Source organism: Orcinus orca, chromosome 21 (assembly GCF_937001465.1).
Source record: "Orcinus orca chromosome 21, mOrcOrc1.1, whole genome shotgun sequence".
Classification (NCBI taxonomy): Eukaryota; Metazoa; Chordata; class Mammalia; order Artiodactyla; family Delphinidae; genus Orcinus; species Orcinus orca.
This window is the reverse complement of record NC_064579.1, coordinates 14,345,246-14,366,331: the sequence shown is the minus strand read 5'-3', so window position 1 is coordinate 14,366,331 and position 21,086 is coordinate 14,345,246. Positions and strand designations below refer to the sequence as shown.

The 21,086-nt window shown below is 43.2% G+C and overlaps 1 protein-coding gene across 5 annotated transcripts in view; it reads right to left on the bottom strand.

Moving 5' to 3' along the window:
- Positions 1 to 4,185: 4,185 nt before the first annotated feature.
- The window catches only part of TRMT9B (tRNA methyltransferase 9B (putative)), a 65,962-nt gene continuing 49,061 nt past the window's right edge, over positions 4,186 to 21,086 (bottom strand). For 4 of the 5 annotated variants that reach the window (XM_033400618.2, XM_049704232.1, XM_049704234.1 and 1 more), the window contains 2 exons: positions 20,476 to 20,649; positions 4,186 to 14,931 (listed from right to left, as the gene is read on the bottom strand). In XM_033400618.2, the coding sequence (XP_033256509.1) occupies positions 13,898 to 14,931; positions 20,476 to 20,649 (1,208 nt within the window). In that variant the 3' untranslated portion in view covers positions 4,186 to 13,897. Of the gene's footprint in view, positions 14,932 to 20,475; positions 20,650 to 21,086 lie in introns of those variants that run through there. The other variant, XM_049704235.1, reaches the window with a different exon arrangement.

Genomic DNA, 21,086 nt, shown 5'->3' with positions numbered 1-21,086 from the left:
CATGTGCGTTTTTCATCTGCAGCCAGGCTGAGAACCACTTCTGTAAGCAAAGGAGAACCTGGGAAAGGTTTTTAAAGCAGGTGTGCATTTTGGGCGACTCTGACGGCCGCGTGGAGCTGCAGTGGATGAAGCAGTAGAGGAGGAGGCCTGAGTTCCCCGGAGAGGGGAGCTTTGGGAGTTTCGTCTAGCCGTTGAATGAATGTGGATTAGAAAGCTGGGCGCGAGCAAATGAGGTCGCTGGTTGGGGAGGAGAGAGCCGAGTTCTGGAAATTGACTGCTCTGGGCTTGAGACTTTTCCCAGGGATGTATGGCCTGTAGGACACTTGGAGCCCCTGGGCTCCTGGGAATAGCATGGGACCACCAATGCCTGCTGGGGGCACGGAGGAACCAGAGTGGGCACAGAGTGCTGGCGGTGGGGGGACAGTGAAAAGCAGTGGGGACGCTGCCCAGGTTTGCCTAAGCCTGGCCCTGACCTGGCCCTGACACCATCGGGCAATTTCTTGGATATGTTACTGGGAAAATGCCCTTGTATAAACTAGAAGTTTGGAGTTTGATCTGTTGATGCTACAAATGCTTGCTTCCTCTATTTCTTTCAATTTCGTTTCTTTTTTTCCTATTCAAAACTCTAATGTTTTTCTTTTTACAACTGGAAAGAACAGGACCGATGTCTCAGCATCATTACTCACCAGTTATTCTTGTCCTGTTGGTCCTTTAAAACAAGATGTTTGGGGCCCCCACTTGGAGAGGATGTTACATTTGACCCTGTGCTCGCAGCCTTCCTTGACAGCTCTTCCCTTTCCTGATGCTTTGAAACGCAAACACAGGTTGTATCTTATTCAGTTTGCCCAGGACTGTTACCATTAACCTGAGTTTACAGGTGAAGAAATTGTACAGGTGAGAAAATTGAGGCTCAGGATGGGTCAAGCCATTTGGTTAAATCCGCCGGTCTTAACAGCAGCGAGAGATAGAACCTGGGAGGGGAGGCTTAACACCTCAGAGAAAGGAAGCCATCTGCTCTCTTATCTCCCCCTGGTCCAAGCTCGCCGTGCTCACTATAGTTTTCCACCTGTGTCCTGAACACCATCTCCCAGGCAGCCAGCCGGGGGTGATCACCCTCAGCTGTTGAGAAAGGGCATCCCTTCAAAATCCGAAAATCGAGGCACCCAATTCTCGGTTTTCCAACTCTAAACTCCTGCGTAGGTGAAAGGCAAAGTGTGTTTTTTTTTTCTCGCTTCCACGCAGACCTCCCCCAGCCTGGGAAAGGAGAAAACAGGAGCAGTCAGATGTAGGTAATTAAAGGCTGCAGAGAACCCCCCGCCAGGTGTACCCCCCGCCCCAGCCCAGTTGGCCCAAGGTCAGTCACGTAGTCTCCATGGGGGTGGACGCTGGGCATTGCCGAGCCAAGACCTGATTCATTGGAACCCATCAAATAGTTACCGAGTGATTGCCTTGTGCCCAGCACTGTTCTTGGTGTGGGAGATAGAGCAGCGGACAAAAAACAAAACCACAGAACAAAAGCCCTGTCCTCTTGGAGCCCTGCATCTTGGGGAGTGGGGAGCAGATAACATATACAAGTAAAATGTAATGTTTAAAGATGGTGAGGGCTTTGGGGAGATAAAGAAGCATGGAGGGGGAATAGGGAGTGTGTATGTGTGTGGAATTTTAAATGGGTTGATCGGGAAGACCACTTTGAGAACCTGATATCCGAGACAAAGCTGGAAAGAAGTGAGGGGAACATTGCTTTCACTTCAGGGACCCAGTAGAGGGAACAGCAAGTGCGGAGTCCCTGAGTCCTGAAATGTTTGAGGAATAGCAAGGAGGCAGTAAGGCCAGAGCTGCGGACACAGGGGAGCAGAGTAAGAGATGAGACTGGAGGGAAATGGGGTCCGAGCAGTAGGTGCTGGAAGGTCGCTGACAGTTTTCTTCTCATGACTCTCAGGCCAGAGCAGCCATTTCACTGGCGTTGTCAGTGGCCCAGGACACGTGTCTGTCACGGGATGGATGTGGAAATGAGGGAGCTGAGTGCTGAGGCGTGTCTAGCAAGGAAGCCCCAGAGGCCTCCCACTGAGTCGCCTCCCACCCGTGCAGCCCAGTCTCCTTCTCCTCCTGTTCTCTTTGCCAAATTGCAAATTCTTAAGTGCAGTGTTCTTAAGTTGTTCACACCTTCCGCATTTCAACAGTTGATAGCCTTAAGTATTCCGGTGTCGCCTTAGCAGCTAATGATCACGATTTCAGTCCTCTATCAACTCTGCACGTATTTTAACATCCCCCGGGAGACCTGCCTTTATTTTTCTTCCACAGATTATGTTTTCTTCTGCTTTCTGTCGAGTGATTCTTTGGGATCACTGAACAGCTTCTGAGTGTGAGGTAGCATGCACTAGAAGATGCAGCAGCTGGCTTGGACCGCCTCTCGTCTCTGCACAGACTGGTCTGAATTACTACCTGGTTACCAGCTTCTTAGGTACCAAGTGTTTGGAAGTTAGTGATGACTCAGCATCAGCCGGTTCTGGAAAGACCTCTAGGTGGTGCTGGGCCGGGGCTGACAGCACGGTGCACGGCCGGCTTTTACTGTCCAGAAGAGGGCGCCTTAGTTCCACCTTCGCTGCAGGGCCTCTCCTCCCAGCTCCCGGCTGGGCTCTGTTCCCAGCCTCCTGGGCAGCCAGGGGGGATATGGGAGCCATTTCCTCCTTTTCTTCTCCCTGGCTCTCTAATCAGATTCTCACTCATTCTCCCTGAACTCCACACATGTCTTATTTTCATTTCCAGACCTACTGGCCCAGCCCCGCCCTGCGCCTCTGCCCCACGTGGACCCTCCACCTCAGCCCCTCCCTCCACACCTGCGCGCTGCTCCGCAGTCTTCTGGCCAAGCGTCTGCTGGAAAATCCTCCAGCCTCTCTAGCATTCTAGGTTGAAGCCCAGCCCCCTAGTGAGGTGTTCAAGGCTTACGAGAATCAAAGCTGCCACCTGCTCTGTCTTCTTCCCTGTACTTTTCTCCATCTGGCAGGAGCTGCCTCCCCGCCGAGTGGGTAGAACCAGGGCGTTTGCACAGACAAGCCCAAGTGCAAAGCGGAGGACCCTGACTCTGGCCGGTGGCCCGACCTCTTAGGCCCCAGTGCCCACCTCTACTCATGGGGCCCAGCAACGCCTCCCCTCAGGTCGGTGTGACAATGAATGAAACTCTTGGCGCAAAGTGTCCGGGTGATAAAGGGCACCATCACTGTTACCATCATCTTCGTCAGTTTAGTTCGTCAGTTTTCACCCTCTTCGCCGTTGTCCAAATCTCTACCCTTCTCACCTGTCGATGTGCCACCGTCTAAGGTCCAGCCTTGTGTCACCTCCCGTAGACAACCCTCCTCTACCCCGGGGCCCCGTGGTTCTCTGCATCTTCCTCTGGGAGCCCCTCCTGCCCTGAGCCTGAGCCTGGCAACCATGAACCGTCTTCCTGGGCACTCCTGTTGGGGCCAGCACTCTGCCAGGCCTGTAAGTTTCTGCAGTGGAAGGGGAGACAGAGTCCCCGCCCTCGCCGCACGGATACTCTGCTAGAGAAAGAACATGCTAAGGAAGTAATGTGTGTGACCAGTTTCAAGAGGAAGGCTGCACACGGCTCTGGGAACGTAGAGAAGGAACATGACTTCGTATCTGGTCTGGGTTAGCATGGTCCGACCTCAGAAAGACACGTTTAAGTTGAGGTGGACGTGCAGTTAAGTCAGGCCAAGTGGGGGGGTGGAAGAATATTCCAGAAAGAGAGAACTGTGCACATCTTATCTCTCCTGCTAGTTTTCAGTTCTCTGGGACCAGGGACTGTCTCTTATCCCCATAAGATCTCCAACAGTCCCTAGATAGCTCCTTGCCGAAAGGAATTGTTTAAAAATTGTCCAACACAAGATATAAAGAAATGTAGAGTTTTAAAAGCACCATCTTTAAAATGATGGAGAAAATAGCACTGTCTGTTGCTATGTTTTCAGTACCCTTCTTGGGGTGGTTACTCCACTCACTTTGAATCCGTTACAGACAGACCTCGGAGATATTGTGGGTTCCGTTCCAGACCATGGTAATAAAGTGAATATCACAATAAAAGAAGTCACATAGATGTTTTGGTTTCCCAGTGCATATAAAAGTTACGTTTACAGTATATTGTAGTCTATTAAGTGTGCAATAGTATTATGTCTAAAAAATTGTACATAATTTAATTTAAAAATACTTTATTTCTAAAAAATGCTAACCACCCTCTGAGCCTTCAGGGAATCATAATATTTTTACAACAGTAACATCAAAGATCACTGATCACAGATCATCACAGCAAACACAGTAATAATGAAAAAGTTTGAAATACTGCGAGAATTATCAAAATGTGACACAGATACATACGCAGGGTTGCCATAGGTCTTCAATTTGTGAAAAATGCAATATCTGTGAAGCACAACCAGATGAGGTCTGCCTGTACTGACGTATCACGGTAGTGAAAACCAGGCAGGTTCTCCATAAACACCCACTTCTGGGCGCTGAGGCCTCACAAGGTGAAATGGGGGACTTTCTTCAGGATGGCTGGGCTGTGCCTCCCCCCAGAGCAGGGAGCGCTTCCTGCATGGAGTGTGCAGCTCACTTGAGCTCACACACTGAGGTCCCCCGTTAATAAAACAGAGGGGTGTGGGAGTGGATGAGGACACCCTAACGATCAACTTCACGTGGACTTCAACTCGTTTCATGGAACTTTGGGGATCCAACTGCATTTCTTTTTTTTTTGCGGTACGCGGGCCTCTCACTGCTGTGGCCTCTCCCGTTGCGGAGCACAGGCTCCGGACGCGCAGGCTCAGTGGCCATGGCTCACGGTCCCAGCCGCTCCGCGGCATGTGGGATCTTCCCGGACCGGGGCACGAACCCGCGTCCCCTGCATCGGCAGGTGGACTCTCAACCACTGCGCCACCAGGGAAGCCCCAACTGCATTTCTTTTGATGAGAAACTTTCAGGTGCCTCTGATGAGGATGCGCACAAGCAGCCCACTGCCTTGTCCGGGGCACAAGGATGGTGGTCTCTCATTACAGGGCAAGAACAAGGCCTGTGGAAATGGCCCCACTGTGCCCCTTGAAAGTCGCAGCTCCACCCACTTTATGCCAAGCCCGAAGCCTGGGCACAGGAATCTTTGCCAAGGTTCCCAAACATGGGGCCAGTGCTCAGGCTCGTGGTACGTGTGGGGCTCCCCCCCGGCAGGTTCCTTCCACCCCTGGGGCAGCATTGGGGGCCCCAACTGGCTCCCTGCTAGTGGGGCTGCTCCAGCCTTCCTCTTAATGCGGCATCTCCATTGATCAACCCTTTGGGGGCCCCGGCCTCTCAAAGGCATGGATCAGGTTAAGTTCATGGTCCTGTTCTCCTCTGGAGCAAGGGAGCCCTGAACACGAAGGTCTGGCTGCCCTGAGTTTTCAGGAGTGACTTGTGGGAAGGAAGGGATTTCCCTTTGTATCTCCAACTCTCATGCCCTTCATTGTATACTTAGCCAAATACCGTGGCCTCTTTCTCTTCAAGAGAAAGAAAAAAACAGTAACGGACGGTTAAATATTGGTCACTGGTGGTTGTAACCCTTGATCAGTGAACTCCGAGGACCAAGCCCACAGCATCAGTTATCATCAGTCCTCAAATAAAAGTCTCACAGATAAGGGAACACTTAACTCTTCCCACCTGGGAGCCTTAGAGAAAGATGAGAGGACTTAGAAGTACGGGATCTATGAGGAGAAGTTATCTTGGGAGGAGACTCAAAATGCGGGGAGTCAGTGAAGTTGAGACACAGCCCTCCACAGGCAGCTGATCCCAGGAGTGGAATTCCAGCAGCCAGAGCTGGACTCTTCCTTTCTCGTGTTCAGAAGCCAGGCTTGGAGTCGTCGGTGGGTGGGAGAGCTCCGTTATTACGTCCATTTAGGTGGGCCATTTAAAATGGCAAATGAGGGTTGGTTTCTGGAGGTCAGGGTTGGGGGTGACACGGAGAAGAAAGACACCAGGTGCAAAAGTGACTGGAGCTGGAAAGGTGTTAGTCAACTTGCCGTTTTTTGTTTTTAATTGGAGAGACATAAGGGACAAAATCATGGATGAGGCAGGAAGGCTTTTTCATTGCTAAAGGTGAATATGGAAAAGTAATGCTGTCAATTATCCTAAATGCACAGGGCTGTAGGATGGTGAAGATGAAATCGACGTGTAGCAGTGGGATCGGGGTGATTTCCCTGAAGATGGGACCTGAGCTGGGGGCTGCAGTGTGACAAAGACCTGGATGGATGCAAAGGGCCGAAAGCCCCCGAAGGAATACAGTGTGGTGTGGTGGGAAGGGCAGGTCTGGTTCTTGGCTGGGGCAAGTCCCTCCTTCTTGGAGTCAGTGACAGCTTAGGTCCTTGGCAGCTCAAGCATCTGTCAGTTTCCCACCCCCTGAGACTGCTTACAGGTACACCATCGTCATGGGGACTGTCTTCTGTGCCCTGACCCTGAGGACTGGTCAGGGAGTGATGCCTACAGTAAAAAGCAGGCACTGAAGCTGGTGATTTCCTTCTGATTCCAACCGTCGAGAAAACTCTAAAAACTGCTAACAAACCCGTGACGCATAGAGCTTTTAAAGCTGAATTTACACTTAGATGTTTCAAAAATGCAAGATGAGCACAAAGATGGAAGAAGTGATGGTTTCTAAAGACAAGAACTAGTGATGTTTTTAAACTGAGAGATTTCTGCCAAAGAGTGCATAGTGCATGATGGAGGCTTCGTTGATTCTTGCCAAAAGATGGGCACAGGTTGTATTTCATTTGTCGTCGGTACTTTTCATTTTTGTCTCCCAAGCAGCCATGCTCGGGCTAGTAACTGATGGCTAGATAATTGGTCACTGGTTGGTTTTCATTTTAACCCTTGATCAGTGAACTCCAAGGACCAAGCCCACATCATCAGTTTTAGTCAGCACACGGATGCTTGGGGAGATGCAGTAGCTTCTTCCATTGCTCGGGGAGATGCTGAAGGGATGGGAGGTGGTCAAGGCTGCACATGCCAGGGCACCATCTGCTGCTCGAACGCGGCCCTGCTGGGAGCCACAGCAGTGCCGGCCTCAATCCCCTTTTACGTCACACCCCCAACTCTGATAATGAGCTGACAGCCTGCAGATGGAGCAGGTCAGGAAAAAGAATAAAAGTGCTTGCATTCCAATAACATAAAAAATGATGCTCTTTCAATATTAGTACTGTATTTTCACACATGCCCACTTTCAGATAGTCTAATACATCTTTATTCATCTTAAAAGATGTCTTTTTGTTTTAGTCAATAATATCCCTTTATTAACCCCTTAATGACACTCTGTTATTAAATGGCTAGCTTCGTTTCTTTTAGACAAAGCTAACAGAATCCAAATACAAATTCGCCCAGTTCTGTTGAGTCTAAGGAGAGGTGCCTGTGTGAATGGAAAGAGGGTAATACCTGTCCTGTCACACTCAAGAGTGGAGATGAAAGGCAGAATTTTGTTCATCTAGTAACATTTTTGAAAGTACATTTAGACATAACAAACTATCTTATACATTTCATAGGCATACAAATTACACTATTTTTAATAATACTTACTACAAAAGATCCTAAACATTATTGGTTAATGCAAATAAAATACCTCCAACTTAGTACAACCGTCACGATATTTTACATCAACTTGTCCTTTTAGAACTATTGCTAGCTTCATCTGGGAAAAGCTAAAGTAACTAACTATATTGTAGAAGAAAAGGATTTCTGCACTTTTGATACAAATACACGTCAACACCAGAGGAGGCACAATAATATATGACAGTTCTCTTCGTATTTCCCCAAAACAAAATGTATTCAATGAAATACATTTCCAGTGTAATTGCTAATTTAACGTTTTTACAAGTGCATAAGAAGGTCACTAGTGACAGCAAACACTAGATGTCTAGGAATATACATACATATATATTTACATAATACATATTTAAGAGAACATCTAAAGAAAATGGGACAGTTTTTACATACATATTCAAAGTATCTGAGAAATTCCACTGGGGTCCACATTAGTGAGCCTTAAGTATTGCCAGGGTTCTGTGTAAATAAGTAGAATAGAAAAGCAAACCTTTACTAACGGTGTCCGTCTACATACGTTAATAGAAAATCTCATGGAAGTGGTATGATTGCATTAGAGAAATGCCTGTCATTCAGCCAGATTCCCTTCTGGGCTAGCATAAATACAAATGTAAATTTTTCATGGAATTCAACATTCAGTTACACTGGCTACAGATTAATGACAGTGACCCTCTGTCTTTTCTTTATGGAGGTAATATCCAGAGAAGAATAAATGTTTTGTGTGGAGAAAATATATTTTTACATGTAGATTAATTAATAATCAGTTGGGTTGGGTAAATTATATTTTTGCCAGTTCTAGTTGAAGGAGAGACAAAATATATATTGATTTGCCCCATGAGAGATCCAATTTGACAATCACCTCTCACAAGCGGTCCGTCAGATTGGCCATATAGATTACATTATAGCTCTGCTCCCACCCAGGTAGAGTGATGACAAGGCATAAGCAATTGGGAAAGACCTGCTTCTAGAGGGGAACAGAATGTGGGTTATAACTGAAATGATTCACATTCCTACGAATGCATCACATACTGGAGGACCATGGTGAATAAAAAATAGGCAGTTCACAGTGAGCTCTTTGATTAGCTCTCTTAGGCTTCCGTGATTGCATTCCCCATACCATGCCAAATGCTTTCTATGTGCATTACCATTTCAGTCCTTAGTTGGTAAGAGTTCTTTTAAAATATTCCCACTCCAGTTTTGTAGCTATTCGAGGTTGCAGATATGGAGTCTATAATATCAAACCAGTAATCATAAATTTGAGTTGAGATTGGGATGAGGGGGGTTGAGTGTTCTGGTTTGAGGTCTGCTGATGCTTCTGTAATTCCCTTCCACTTCCATGGTTCTTCCATCTGTTGGATGGGTGTGTGATGACACTTATCTCAGATGCCCTTTGAATTGACAGAATGCAGTCTGTTTCATGCATTTTTCTTTGGAGAAGGATTACAGTTGGCATTTAAAATTCAAGTTTATATCCAGGGGATGTGATAATTACTTGTCATTATGTAAATCCTAATGAAAGTGTTGTTTAAAACAGCAGATTGCAAAACAGAAAAAAAATGTTTGCAATTGCAAGAGATGAGCCTGAAAAACACTTGAGAGAATTTATGAAGTGGGGGATGTGCAGGCCATCCTAAGGAGTCTGCATTTTACTCTGTTGGGTGTGTTATTTTCTGAAATGTATTCCACAGAATGCTTGTGCCAGAGGATGTTACCATGTTGAGGGCAAGCTCAGTTAAATCAAATCCCAGTTTACTTTAGGGGAAGCCTTAAATATGCTCATATGCGTTGAGATTCTCTAAGAGGGGTTTTTGTAAATTGCTTTTCTCAAGCAAACGAATAGAATGCGGTAGTAGGTGCACAAGGAATATGAAAAAAACTGCTCCAGTTTGGCACTTTCTGCTCAGTTGATTCTTATATTCGGTGTATCCTCGGTATACCTGATATTCTTTGCCGTATTATCCTATGTATTTGGCACATAACGGGGTTCAGTGAACAAACGGAAGGAATGAAATATCTGAATAGCCCTCTATTTTCTCACCTATAAAATGGGAAAACAATAATACCAATTTTTAGAGGATCGAAGAGTTGGATAAAAGTGATCACAGAGCATTTTGTTACTATTTTTTTTAATTAAAATCAAATGGAAAGAGAATTACAAATGAAAAAAGTTAATATAAAAGATAGGGAAAAATATATAAGGGATTCCTGTCCAATTACTGTCTAACTGTGAAATCTTTGCTTAACCTTACTAAAGCTTATTTGGAAAGGGGCTAATCACACTTCCCTTGAAATGTTCTCATAATCTGCCTTGCACCATGACTGGGGGTTTACAGTGTTGTGGGTAAGAACACAGGCTGGGAGGCAGCTGCCTGGTTTGAAATTCAGCCCTGCCCTTTACTAGATGAATGTGGCATTGGGCAATTTAATTGATTTCTTTCTGACTCAGTTTTCCTAATCTGCAAAGTGGGAGCAATAAGTATACTTAGCAATGGTGAGGATTACAGATAAAATAATACATGTTAGATATTTAAGAAGTTAGCTGCTGTTATTATTTCATATTTCCTACACAATACGAGAGACATGCTCAGGCTTTTGCCCTAATTTGTTCTTCCCAGACTGCAGCTGCCCGGCCAGTGGTTATACCCCATTTCCCCCTCCCTCCCAAACTGAGTGCTCACAACTCTTTTTTTTTTTTTGCGGTACGCGGGCCTCTCACTGCTGTGGCCTCTCCCGTTGCGGAGCACAGGCTCCGGACGCGTAGGCTCAGCGGCCATGGCTCACGGGCCCAGCCGCTCCGCGGCACGTGGGATCTCCCCGGACCGGAGCACGAACCCGCGTCCCCTGCATCGGCAGGCGGACTCTCAACCACTGCGCCACCAGGGAAGCCCAGTGCTTATTCTTTTGATGGCCATTAATATACAAGTACGTTAACATTCCTAGCTGATTTAAATCTGGATTATTTTCTCTCTGGATTACTGCTAATTTTTGCCAGTTCAACTGATGGTCAGTTAAAACCCAGAGGAAGTACTGACATCTAGAATTTGGAAGGACACAGAAAGGCAAACTAAAAACAGAAATCACACACCATCTTGTATATAGGGATGTGTGGTGAGAAGGGAAGAACAAACGAAATTGATAATCCAAGACGTGTGTTGATGGTTTCTTAGTTACCATGACTTGCTGGTGTCATTTAATCACTTTGGTGACAATTTTAAAAATAATAGTTTGAATGGGCCGCTCGCCTGGTTGCATCCTTTGTCCATGTTAACGCACTTCCCCCAAATCGTTTGACTGTTTATGGAATTCCTCAAGTAGGCCAGTGAGGCATCAATAAGCCAGCAGAGGTTTTTAAGGCCCTTCCAAGAATCCCCCGCACATGCTCCCCTCCACTTCAGATAGTGGGACTCTGCAGTGATGCCAACAAGTAAAGGGGAATGGACAGGAAAGACACTCCTTGATCCAGTGTTAGTAACGGAGTCTAAGTTTTCAAAGTATGTACTTCAGATAGATTAGCAAAATCTATAATAGAGCAAGTTAAGGCCGACTGAATACTCACAAATAACCTGTGTATGTTTAAACTCACTTATTTGTATTTCCTTTTAAGGACAGTCCTAATATGAACATAATTTATTTTAAATGATCAAGATATTTACATTAGGTTGGGTCTTCAAGGGCATATATATCATGTATATATGAAGTATATGGATATACCATATCCATATATATCCATGGAGATTTATACATATATATGTATGTATATATCTCCAAAGGCAGAAGTTAGATTTAAGAGTGCTTTGCACATGAATACCAAAGAGATATTATCAACCACAAAGTCAAATATTTGCATACGAAATAACGTCTGGATGAATAGAATTCTTGTGCTCGGCAGATGGAGGGCGAAAGATCGCTATTATTAGTGTTTTTTAAATTTACAGCCCTGTCAAAATTATGTGAAAATATTCCTCTCTAAAGAACTATTCTAGAGAGTCATTTTATACAAAGTGGGGTGTGTGTGTGTGTGTGTGTGTGTATGTGTGTGTGTAGGGAGTTGCTCATATAGGTTTGTTCAAAGCTTTTCTGGAGCCATCTAATAAACTTGAGTTCCATGTAAGTGGTGGGCTACCACCAGAAAGCCCTGACTTGAAACAGATTTCTAGCAGCAAGGCTGGGATTAAAGATACATGTGACAACAGGCTTCAAGGAGAGGAAAAATCCACTCGTAATAAAAAGGTCATCAAGCCTTAATTGTAAGAATGTCTCTGACTCTGAGAACATTTCTTTCCACCAAAAACCCCCACTAACACTCATGACTTAATGTCCTCATTTAAGAAATGGAAGACATTGAATTAAATTTTAATTTATATTCCACTTTTATGTCTGTTTTCACCGTCCCTCTGATGCAAACTGTGTGCCGAACAATATAAATCGTAGATCTCACTTCCACCTGACAACCTCATCAAACGAAAAGGTGATGATGCAGTCTTATTTCGAAGCCAAGAGAGAGTAATAAACACCAGTACTTTTCAGATGCACATTAAAAATAATCCTTTAGGACTTCCCTGGTGGTGCAGTGGTTAAGAATCTGCCTGCCAATGTAGGGGACAGGGGTTCGAGCCCTGGTCTGGGAAGATCCCACATGCCGTGGAGCAACTAAGCCCATGCACCACAACTACTGAGCCTGTGCTCTAGAGCCTGCAAGCCACAACTACTGAGCCCGCGTGCTACAACTACTGAAGCCCACGAGCCTACAGCCCGTGCTCCGCAACAAGAGAAGCCACCGCAATGAGAAGCCCGCACACCACAATGAAGAGTAGCCCCTGCTTGCCGCAACTAGAGAAAGCCCATGTGCAGCAACGAAGATCCAATGCAGCCGAAAATAAATAAATTAAATAAATTTTTTTTAAAAGTCCTTTAAATTTCTTTGAAAGTAGCATCATTAAGTTAGAGCACAATCACCGAATGGAAAAATAAACCCAACACAAATGAAATCTTATACTATTTTAGTAATTTCAGTGGAAAACAAAACAAGAATTGGGTTTCCTCTGGGTTTACAGTGGCCCATACAGTAAAAAGCCTTTTGTCAAGTGTTGATTCTCTCCTCATTAAGGAACTGCCTGAAACTGTATTCTCGGGTCAACTTACTTTTGCTTCTCCTAATTATATCTGTGTCTCAGAATCCACGACATGGATTTAAACAGACCCATGGTTAAATGTAAACAGATGTGGTGACCAGACAGTGCCCAGCTATTCGTTTGTCTATAAAGTGGCAAAAATTGAACCTTTAATTAATAGGACTTGCTTCTACCTAAATCCCTAATATAACTATTAAAATGTAGTCCCTTTCAATAAGATAAATGCCCAGATATTATTTTTAAAGGTCCAACAATCAGTCCTCCACCAAGTCCAAATATCTTGTACCTTAATGATCTGTTTGTTTTGAGAACCAATAAAAAGCACTGTTTCAACCAGATTCTCATTTCCTAAGTATCCCTTCAATGCATAAGTAAAGCATCATTCCAGATGAAAACTCATTAGTCAATCTTGGTCTTGCCGTAACTGGATATTCCTGCTTCTAATAAGGTTGGAAGAATACCACCTGGGTAACTTGCAACAACTTCCCAGTGCCCACATACTCCACTCTGTACATGCTGACAGTGCCTTTAAAGCCTCTGAGCAACATCAAAAACCTCATTATTTACTTATCGTGAAGCAAGTTCGCTTATCATCTAGAAAAGTTCTCGGAACCCTTCTTGTCTCTCTCCACCGTCTCTCACCTTTCTGAAGACTTTAAATAGAAGCAAGGCCTTGGCAACGAAATAATTTATCACATGGTTCAAATTACATTTGTGCCCTGGTACGAGTTTACCTATTATCTTGCACACAGATCTAAATTATAACCAGAGAAGTAGGAATTACCCCCTTCCTATATACAAATGATGTTTTTAAAAGGTATACTTAAAAGCAGAATCTTTTGAAATCACTATATAATACTGAAAAACAGTATACATGTATTGTTATAGTGATTCAGCTGTATTGAAGTTCATGTTATATTGCTTCTTCAGATCTCTTATATTAACATTTAACCACAAATACTCTTTGTCAGATGCTTCAGATGCCAAGCACTGTGCTTGTCTATAGACTAAAAAGATGATGAATTCATAGTCTCTGTAGACCAAAATATAAATGGATTCAATACAGACCAAATGACGAAATTGGATGCCCATTCAGGGGACCATACCATAGACCCAGTGAGAAGAATGGGGTTCATCTTTTGGAGGAGATGTCTGAAATGATCTGATCAATCACAACTTTCCTTCTTCTCTGCAATGATACACCAGTTGCCATGATCATTCCCAGAGCTCAGAATATGGAGCTCTGACACACTGTCCTTCAGCAGGCCATAGAGCTCGCCTTCTCGAAACACGTGGTAATAGCGCATAAAGGCACCAGATTCCAAAATGTCGGGCTGTTGTTCTTCAACAGAAATGGTGTCACCTGGGTTGGAATCTTTGGAATCAGCTGCAGAAATCCTCCTCCATATTTTACTAGCAGAAGGGGTACCCTCTTCTAAGTTACCTGCATCCGTACAATTCTCCCTGGTATTGGTGCTACCCAGAAAATTCCCGTCTCCATTTCTCCTCACGCCTCTTGGATGGTCTCCATTTAGGTGTTTGTGTGTGGCGGGCGCTCTCAGCCATTCCAGGTGTTTCTGAGAAGTCTCCACAAACACTTCCTCATCTAAATGTCGCTCTCCTGTCGAAAATGCCTCTGGATGATCTAAGTCGAAACTTGAGTGTCTTGAAGGCTGGGTGGATATCGCGCTATTGGCCCAACTTTCTGTGTTTTTCAAGGGTCTCATTTTTTCAATTTGCTTCCTCAGAGTTGATTCATCCAAAGATCTAGAGGAAAACCAGGATCGAAAAGATTTCCCCAGCGTGTTATAGAATCCGTTTTCTTCCTCGCCTTCCTTGGAAATATTTGCACAGCAGGTGCCAGCTAGAGCAGAGTCACGGTCCACGCTGCGGGACCGCCTCGAATCACAGCGCCCCTTAAAACAAACGGGACAGCGACACGCAGAGCAGGGAGGGGGGTAGGGATGGCTTCTTTCTGGATGCCCGCACTGCTTCTTTCTCCCAGGCTGGTTGGATTCCAAGAGGGGCTGGGAGCACAAGGCTTTGTTCCATGGAACAAGCACGTCTTGCTTCTCAAAGTGCCGGTTCTTTTGTTCCATGGCCCAAACATAAATCATCAGCTGGCCTCCAGGAACTAAGACCCTGGCCATTTCCTTTATTGCTCTGATTCTTCTTTGTTTTGTAGAAAAATGATGTATGACTGAAAAAGAAGAAACTAGATCTCAGTGGGTATATACACAACGTAAACCTACACGTTTATAGGCTAGTATTTTCCATATAAAAATGATGCATCTTTTTTCCTAAATAAAGACTTTCATTAGAATTATATCACAACTGTTTTCTGGGTGGAAGAATGGTAAAGAGAGAGGTATGCTTTCTTTTTTAAAATTTTATATTGGACATATATACACTACCAAACGTAAGGTAGATAGCTAGTGGGAAGCAGCCGCATAGCACAGGGAGATCAGCTCGGTGCTTTGTGACCGCCTGGAGGGGTGGGATAGGGAGGGTGGGAGGGAGGGAGACGCAAGAGGGAAGAGATATGGGAACATGTGTATAGGTATAACTGATTCACTTTGTTATAAAGCAGAAACTAACACACCATTGTAAAGCAATTATACTCCAATAAAGATGTAAAAAAATAAATAAAATAAAGTTCAGAAAAAGAATTTTATATTGGAGTATGGTTGATCAACAATATTGTGTTCGTTTCAGGTGTACAGCAAAGTGATTATACATATATCTATTCTTTTTCAAATTCTTTTCCCATCTAGGTTATCTATTACAGAATGTTGAGCAGAGTTCCCTGTGCTATACAATAGGTCCTTGCCGGTCATCTATCTTAAAACATGGTAGCGTGTACATGTCAATCCCGAACTCCCTAACTATTCCTTCTCCCCACCCTTCCCCGCCCCGGTAACCAGAAGTACATTCTCTAAATCTGTGAGTCTGTTTCTGTTTTGTAAATAAGTTCATTTGTATCATTTTTTAAAAAAATTCTACACATAAGTGATATCACATATTTGTCTTTGACTGACTTCACTTAGTATGATGCACTTTTGACATGTAGTAATGATTGCTTATAGTTTTCAATAATGTTAATATAATATGAAATTGTGTATACTTAAGAGAAAGCAGCTTATAGGTCATCATTTTACTTGCAGTCTTTGCAAAGTTAAAGTGAGAGTCAAGCAGGACTGCCTGTATCTAGTCTTAGGTGGGTTATTAGGCATATTTTTATCAAACAGTATATAGAACGCACTGGTCTGTTAGCTTCTAGAGTTTAATCACACTGTGTCAAGAGAAAACATCAAATTATTTTTCCACACATATGCCTATCACTTATCTCAGGTAGGAAATTAGCACTCAGGAAAGTCTGGACACTACTGCTCAGATATGAGTAGTGAGGGAACAGAGAAGATTAAACAGCTCGTGTAAGCTCAGCATAATCCAGACGTTGGTAATGGTTTCAGGCAAATACATCTCTTTAGTTTACCTGCCACAGAGAGATAGTAAGTGCCTAAAATGAGATGATTATATGGCTAAAGGTGTCAAAGGAAGATTATACGAGAGGCACACTTTGTATTGTTCCCAATAAGGTTTGCTTTCCTATCAGCAGTGCACAAACCCTTGTTTCTCTTACTGTACCTTGCAGCAGTGCGAGAGGTATTAGGTTCAAATGCATTTAAAGAACAGGACACCAGTGTATTTTGTCCTAGATCTACCAGTGACCAGCCTTGTGATCTCTGACCAATTACTTTACTTCACTAGGTGTCAGGCTGTTCTCCCCAATCCCCATCCCCAAAGAAAGGGCCCTTTATAATGGTCAGTTTGAGAGCTTACACTTCTCGAAGTAGTGTCGTGGTCAATGAGCTAAAAGGGGGCAGAGAAGTCAGGACTGAGTAAGGCTTAGGACAGTACTAACGTTCACATCTATGACTACTCCTGGCCATTAGTGTCCCCCATAACTTGCACCTCATTCGCTCTGGAACTTCCATGGGTGTGTTTTCTAAATGCAGGTGGTCCTCGTCATCTGTGGATTCTGTATCTGCAAATTTGCCTACTTGCTAAAATTGTCTTGTGACTTCAGAACTCAGTATGCTTAGCATTTTCGTAGTCATTCCTTGACATGCATAGAACAGCCAAAAAGTTGAGCCTCCCAAGGCACACGTTCCCAGCTGGGGTCCAGCGAGGAGATGCTCTGCCTTCCTGTCTCAGCTCTGGTGCTGTCAACAAGTGTCCTTTTCACAGTCTGTTTCGTGCCGTGTGTTTTCGCATTTTGGTGTTTTGTTGGTGATCTCTCTGTTGACGATCCCTCACAGCCCTGCCCCAGCACCGGGTGGAAGTGCTGTCTAGGGTTCGTAAGCCGTAAGGCTGCGATGTGTCTTACAGAGAAAATATGTGAGTTAGATGAGCTCCTTTTGGGTGTTATAGTGCTGCTGGCATGAGTTCAAAATTAAATAAGTCATCTTTAAACAGAAACACACATGAAACAAGATGAGGTGTTGATTAGTTGACAAAAGTATTGTGACCAGAGGCTTACAAGAATCTAATCCTATATTTCCCCTGGGAGCAATGGTTCAGTATTTGTTAATTCAGTGTTCATGGGACATTACAGAACATAACCACGGTGAATAATGAGAATTGACTGTATTCTTGTGTTTTGGCCATTAAACAAAAAACGCCATTAAACCAGGACTATTTTAATACAGTAATTTCTTTTTATCGGATTTATAGGTCTTCAACATTTCAGGATTCTTGGCTTCAGAAGTTGGTTTTTTTTTTTTTTAAATATTTATTTATGTATTTGGCTGTGCCGGGTCTTAGTTGCAGCATGCAGGGTCTTTAGTTGCGGCATGTGGGATCTAGTTCCCTGACCAGGGATCAAACCCGGGGCCCCTGCAGTGGGAGCATGGAGTCTTAGCCACTGGACCACCAGGGAAGTCCCCATAAATTTTGTTTTTAAGGAAGAACATCTTTATATTTTTCATTCCTGAAATATTTGTTATGCGATAATCCATTTTAATACCATAATCTCACCCAGGAAATATCCGAATCTTTCATATTATATTTTATATTTATATTTAACATATAATACTAAGTAACTTTTAAGCCAAATGCTTTTGAAAAAGAAAAAAATTTACAAATGAAGTTTTCATTACATATAAAATGTATTATACATGCCTATGCATACACGTTCTATTAAGAAACATTGTAAATGTAACCCAAATGGGACCTAAACATATATTTATATGAATTTTATCAATGTCAGGAAACTGTGTTGAATTTTAAAGGATAAAAATGTCCCCTCTTGTTTTAAAAATCATAATCACAATTTAAAGGCAAAAGTAGTACTCAGTATATGTATCCTGTAGGATAGGGTGTTGAATTGAACAAGTGGGTAGGTAGAATTCAATGACTGGACTCCAGAATCAGAAATTACACAAGATCATCTTTAAAGTCCTGTTATATCTTGGGATTTTATGATGTATTGTTATTTAATTTTTCAAGGGTGTTTGTCTCATCTAACTGGAAGCATTCAGAATCCGTGGGCTTAGCATGGAGCAGAATTTTTCAACCTCAGCATTGTTGGCGTTTGTAAACAAGCTAGATGATTCTTTCTTGTGGGAGCTGGGGAGGCAGCAACTAGATGACCGCAGCACATACACATAGCCAGTTGTGACAACCAAAAATGTCTCCAGACATTGCCAGGCATCGCCTGAGGGTGGGGGGCCGTGTAACCGCGAGTTGCGAACCACTGGCACGAATAGTTGGTTGACACTATTTCAACAGATGAACAAATTTTTATCAAATTTTGGTCATACTATACTTTTTTTTAACATCTTTATTGGAGTATGATTGCTTTACAATGGTGTGTTAGTTTCTGCTGTATAACAAAGTGAATCAGCTCTCCAGACACATGTCATACTATTCTAAAAGTAAGCAGAAAGACTGTTTCTTTTTGTAATCTGTGAGTAAAACATAAGGAATGTATAATTAGGTATGATATGTACTGTCTCATTATTAAGTGACATGGAAAACTATATATTTAAAACTATATTTCTTCATGTTAAGCAAGAAATGCCAACATTCAGAATTCTAAATAACGAAGTAAATATATATGGACATAGGAGAGATGGTTTATTGAAAGTTCTCATAATATAGTTCTAAATGTAAAATCTAATTGGAAATTGACTGCACCACGTTAATTTATAGTTACAGTTCATAAAAACACACGCTGGGTTTCCACCTAAGGAAGCATTTTTCATTGGAAGATGGCAACCAGGTGTGCTCCCTTTCCTCTGTGGGCAGGAGACTTAAACTGAAAGAAAAGAAAGACTTAACCATGTACAACATGGAGCATTTCCCCAAAGTAAGAAAGTTGGTCAGTAGCCCCACGCCTGCAACAGTGGTTCAGCAGCACAGGCTCTTTGTAGGTAGCCAGCTGTATAGACTCTACAACTAAAGTAAACAATAGAAGAGCAAAAAAATACACTTCTCTGACCTCCCTCCAATTTCTGGTTCTTTAGGTGGCATGACCAAACCAAAAATTCTTCCTACTAAAGATTCAGAGCATTGTATAGTGTTGCTTGGTTCAACAAGAATCCCTTCTCTTAATGCTTAAAACCAAATGGACTTAACAGTTTCAAACGCAAAGAAGTAGGGCTGTCAAAGAGCAGGTTTCCATGGCAACCACCTCCTGCCAGTCCTAACTAGTTCCAAGGTTATGGCATCCAAGCCGGCATCCCCTCACTATGCAAAGATACAGGCCCCAGCTAATGGTGGAAATACCGATTTCTCATCTAGTCCAGGACAGAGCAAACAGTCTTATTCCATATGTTTATCTGCAGTCAGTTTTATATAGATTCACCTTGCTTTGATAAAGCTTGTTATATTCAAATACATTAATTTTTTTAAAGTGTGTTGGAGGAAATAATTTGCCCTGCAAAAGATTTTTCACTTTGGGAAAGGATTTGCCACGAGATTTCCTTAAATAACATGATTCCCCAGCATACTTAAACATGACTAACACACTAAGTTTCAGGACTATATGTATTGAGTAAAATGACCCTTACCTGTGTATATTTCAAGCATGGATTTTTGCTGTTTCTTTTCATTTTTGGCATGTATATCTTATGGGCACACTTGTTGGGGGGATATGAGGAATGTACTCCCTAGATTTATGAACAGTCTCTGGCAGTAAGAGAGCAGAGTGGCACTATAAAAACAAGGCAATCTGGGACCAGGTGGGACCATCTTCCCCAGCGACTTTTGTACAGTGAGTGGCAGGTTGGTGACACATCCTTCCAGTGACATTCAGTGCCTTAGTCCCACAATATTCTGCTAATAAAGGGCACACCTGTGGCCTGGAAAAGGTAACATGACTTCTAAAGATCTACTTCACGTTGAAAGAATCTGCCTTCATTTCAATAGAACAAAGTACTATTTTCAATGAGTACAATTCCTCCAATACTTTCTTACTCGTAAGTGAAAGAAATTGGAATGAGTCATCAAAAAGAAGAAAACAACAGTTTGAGGGTTGAACTAGTAAAAACAATCATATGTACCACCATAAGTACATTTGAACTTAGTTAAATAGTTCAGTTGCAATATTTTTAAAAATTAGATAAAATGAATTACATAGATCTTTCTACAAAGAATGGATGTTGAGTTGTGAGAGCAGCCTCAACCAGGTAACGTTATTCTCATGGTGAAGAGTGAATGCGTGACGGGGCTGCCTTACCTCCTATGGAGATGATGGCGTCGAAGCCCTGATCCCTAAAGGGGAGATTAAGGTTGTCACATACCATGACTTCACATCCTCTACTCCGGGCAATCTCTACCAATGGCGCACAGTAGTCACAGCCCAGGGTATGTACCTGGCTGTTCACTTTAAGATACTTTCCAGTTCCACAACCTGTAAGAGAAAAACCTGTGTTACACGCTATCCTTAATGGAAAGTGGAACATTGTCGGTTACTTTGTCATATCACAGGGAATAGAAATAACTTGATACAGGCAAACCTCGGAGATGCTGCGGGTTCCATTCCAGACCATTGCAATAAAGCGAATGTCACAATGAAGCGAGTCACATGACTCTTTTGGCTTCTCAGTGCATTTAAAAGTTACATTTACACTATACTGTGGTCTGTTCAGTGTCCAACGGCATTATGTCTACAAAAACAATGTACATACCTTAATTTTAAAACAGTGTATTGCTAAAAAATGTTAACCATCATCTGAGCCTTCAGCAAGTCATAATGTTTTTGCTGGTGGAGGGTTTGAAATACTGTGAGAATTACCAAAATGTGACACAGAGACGCGAAGTGAGCAAATGGTGTTGGAAAAATAGCAC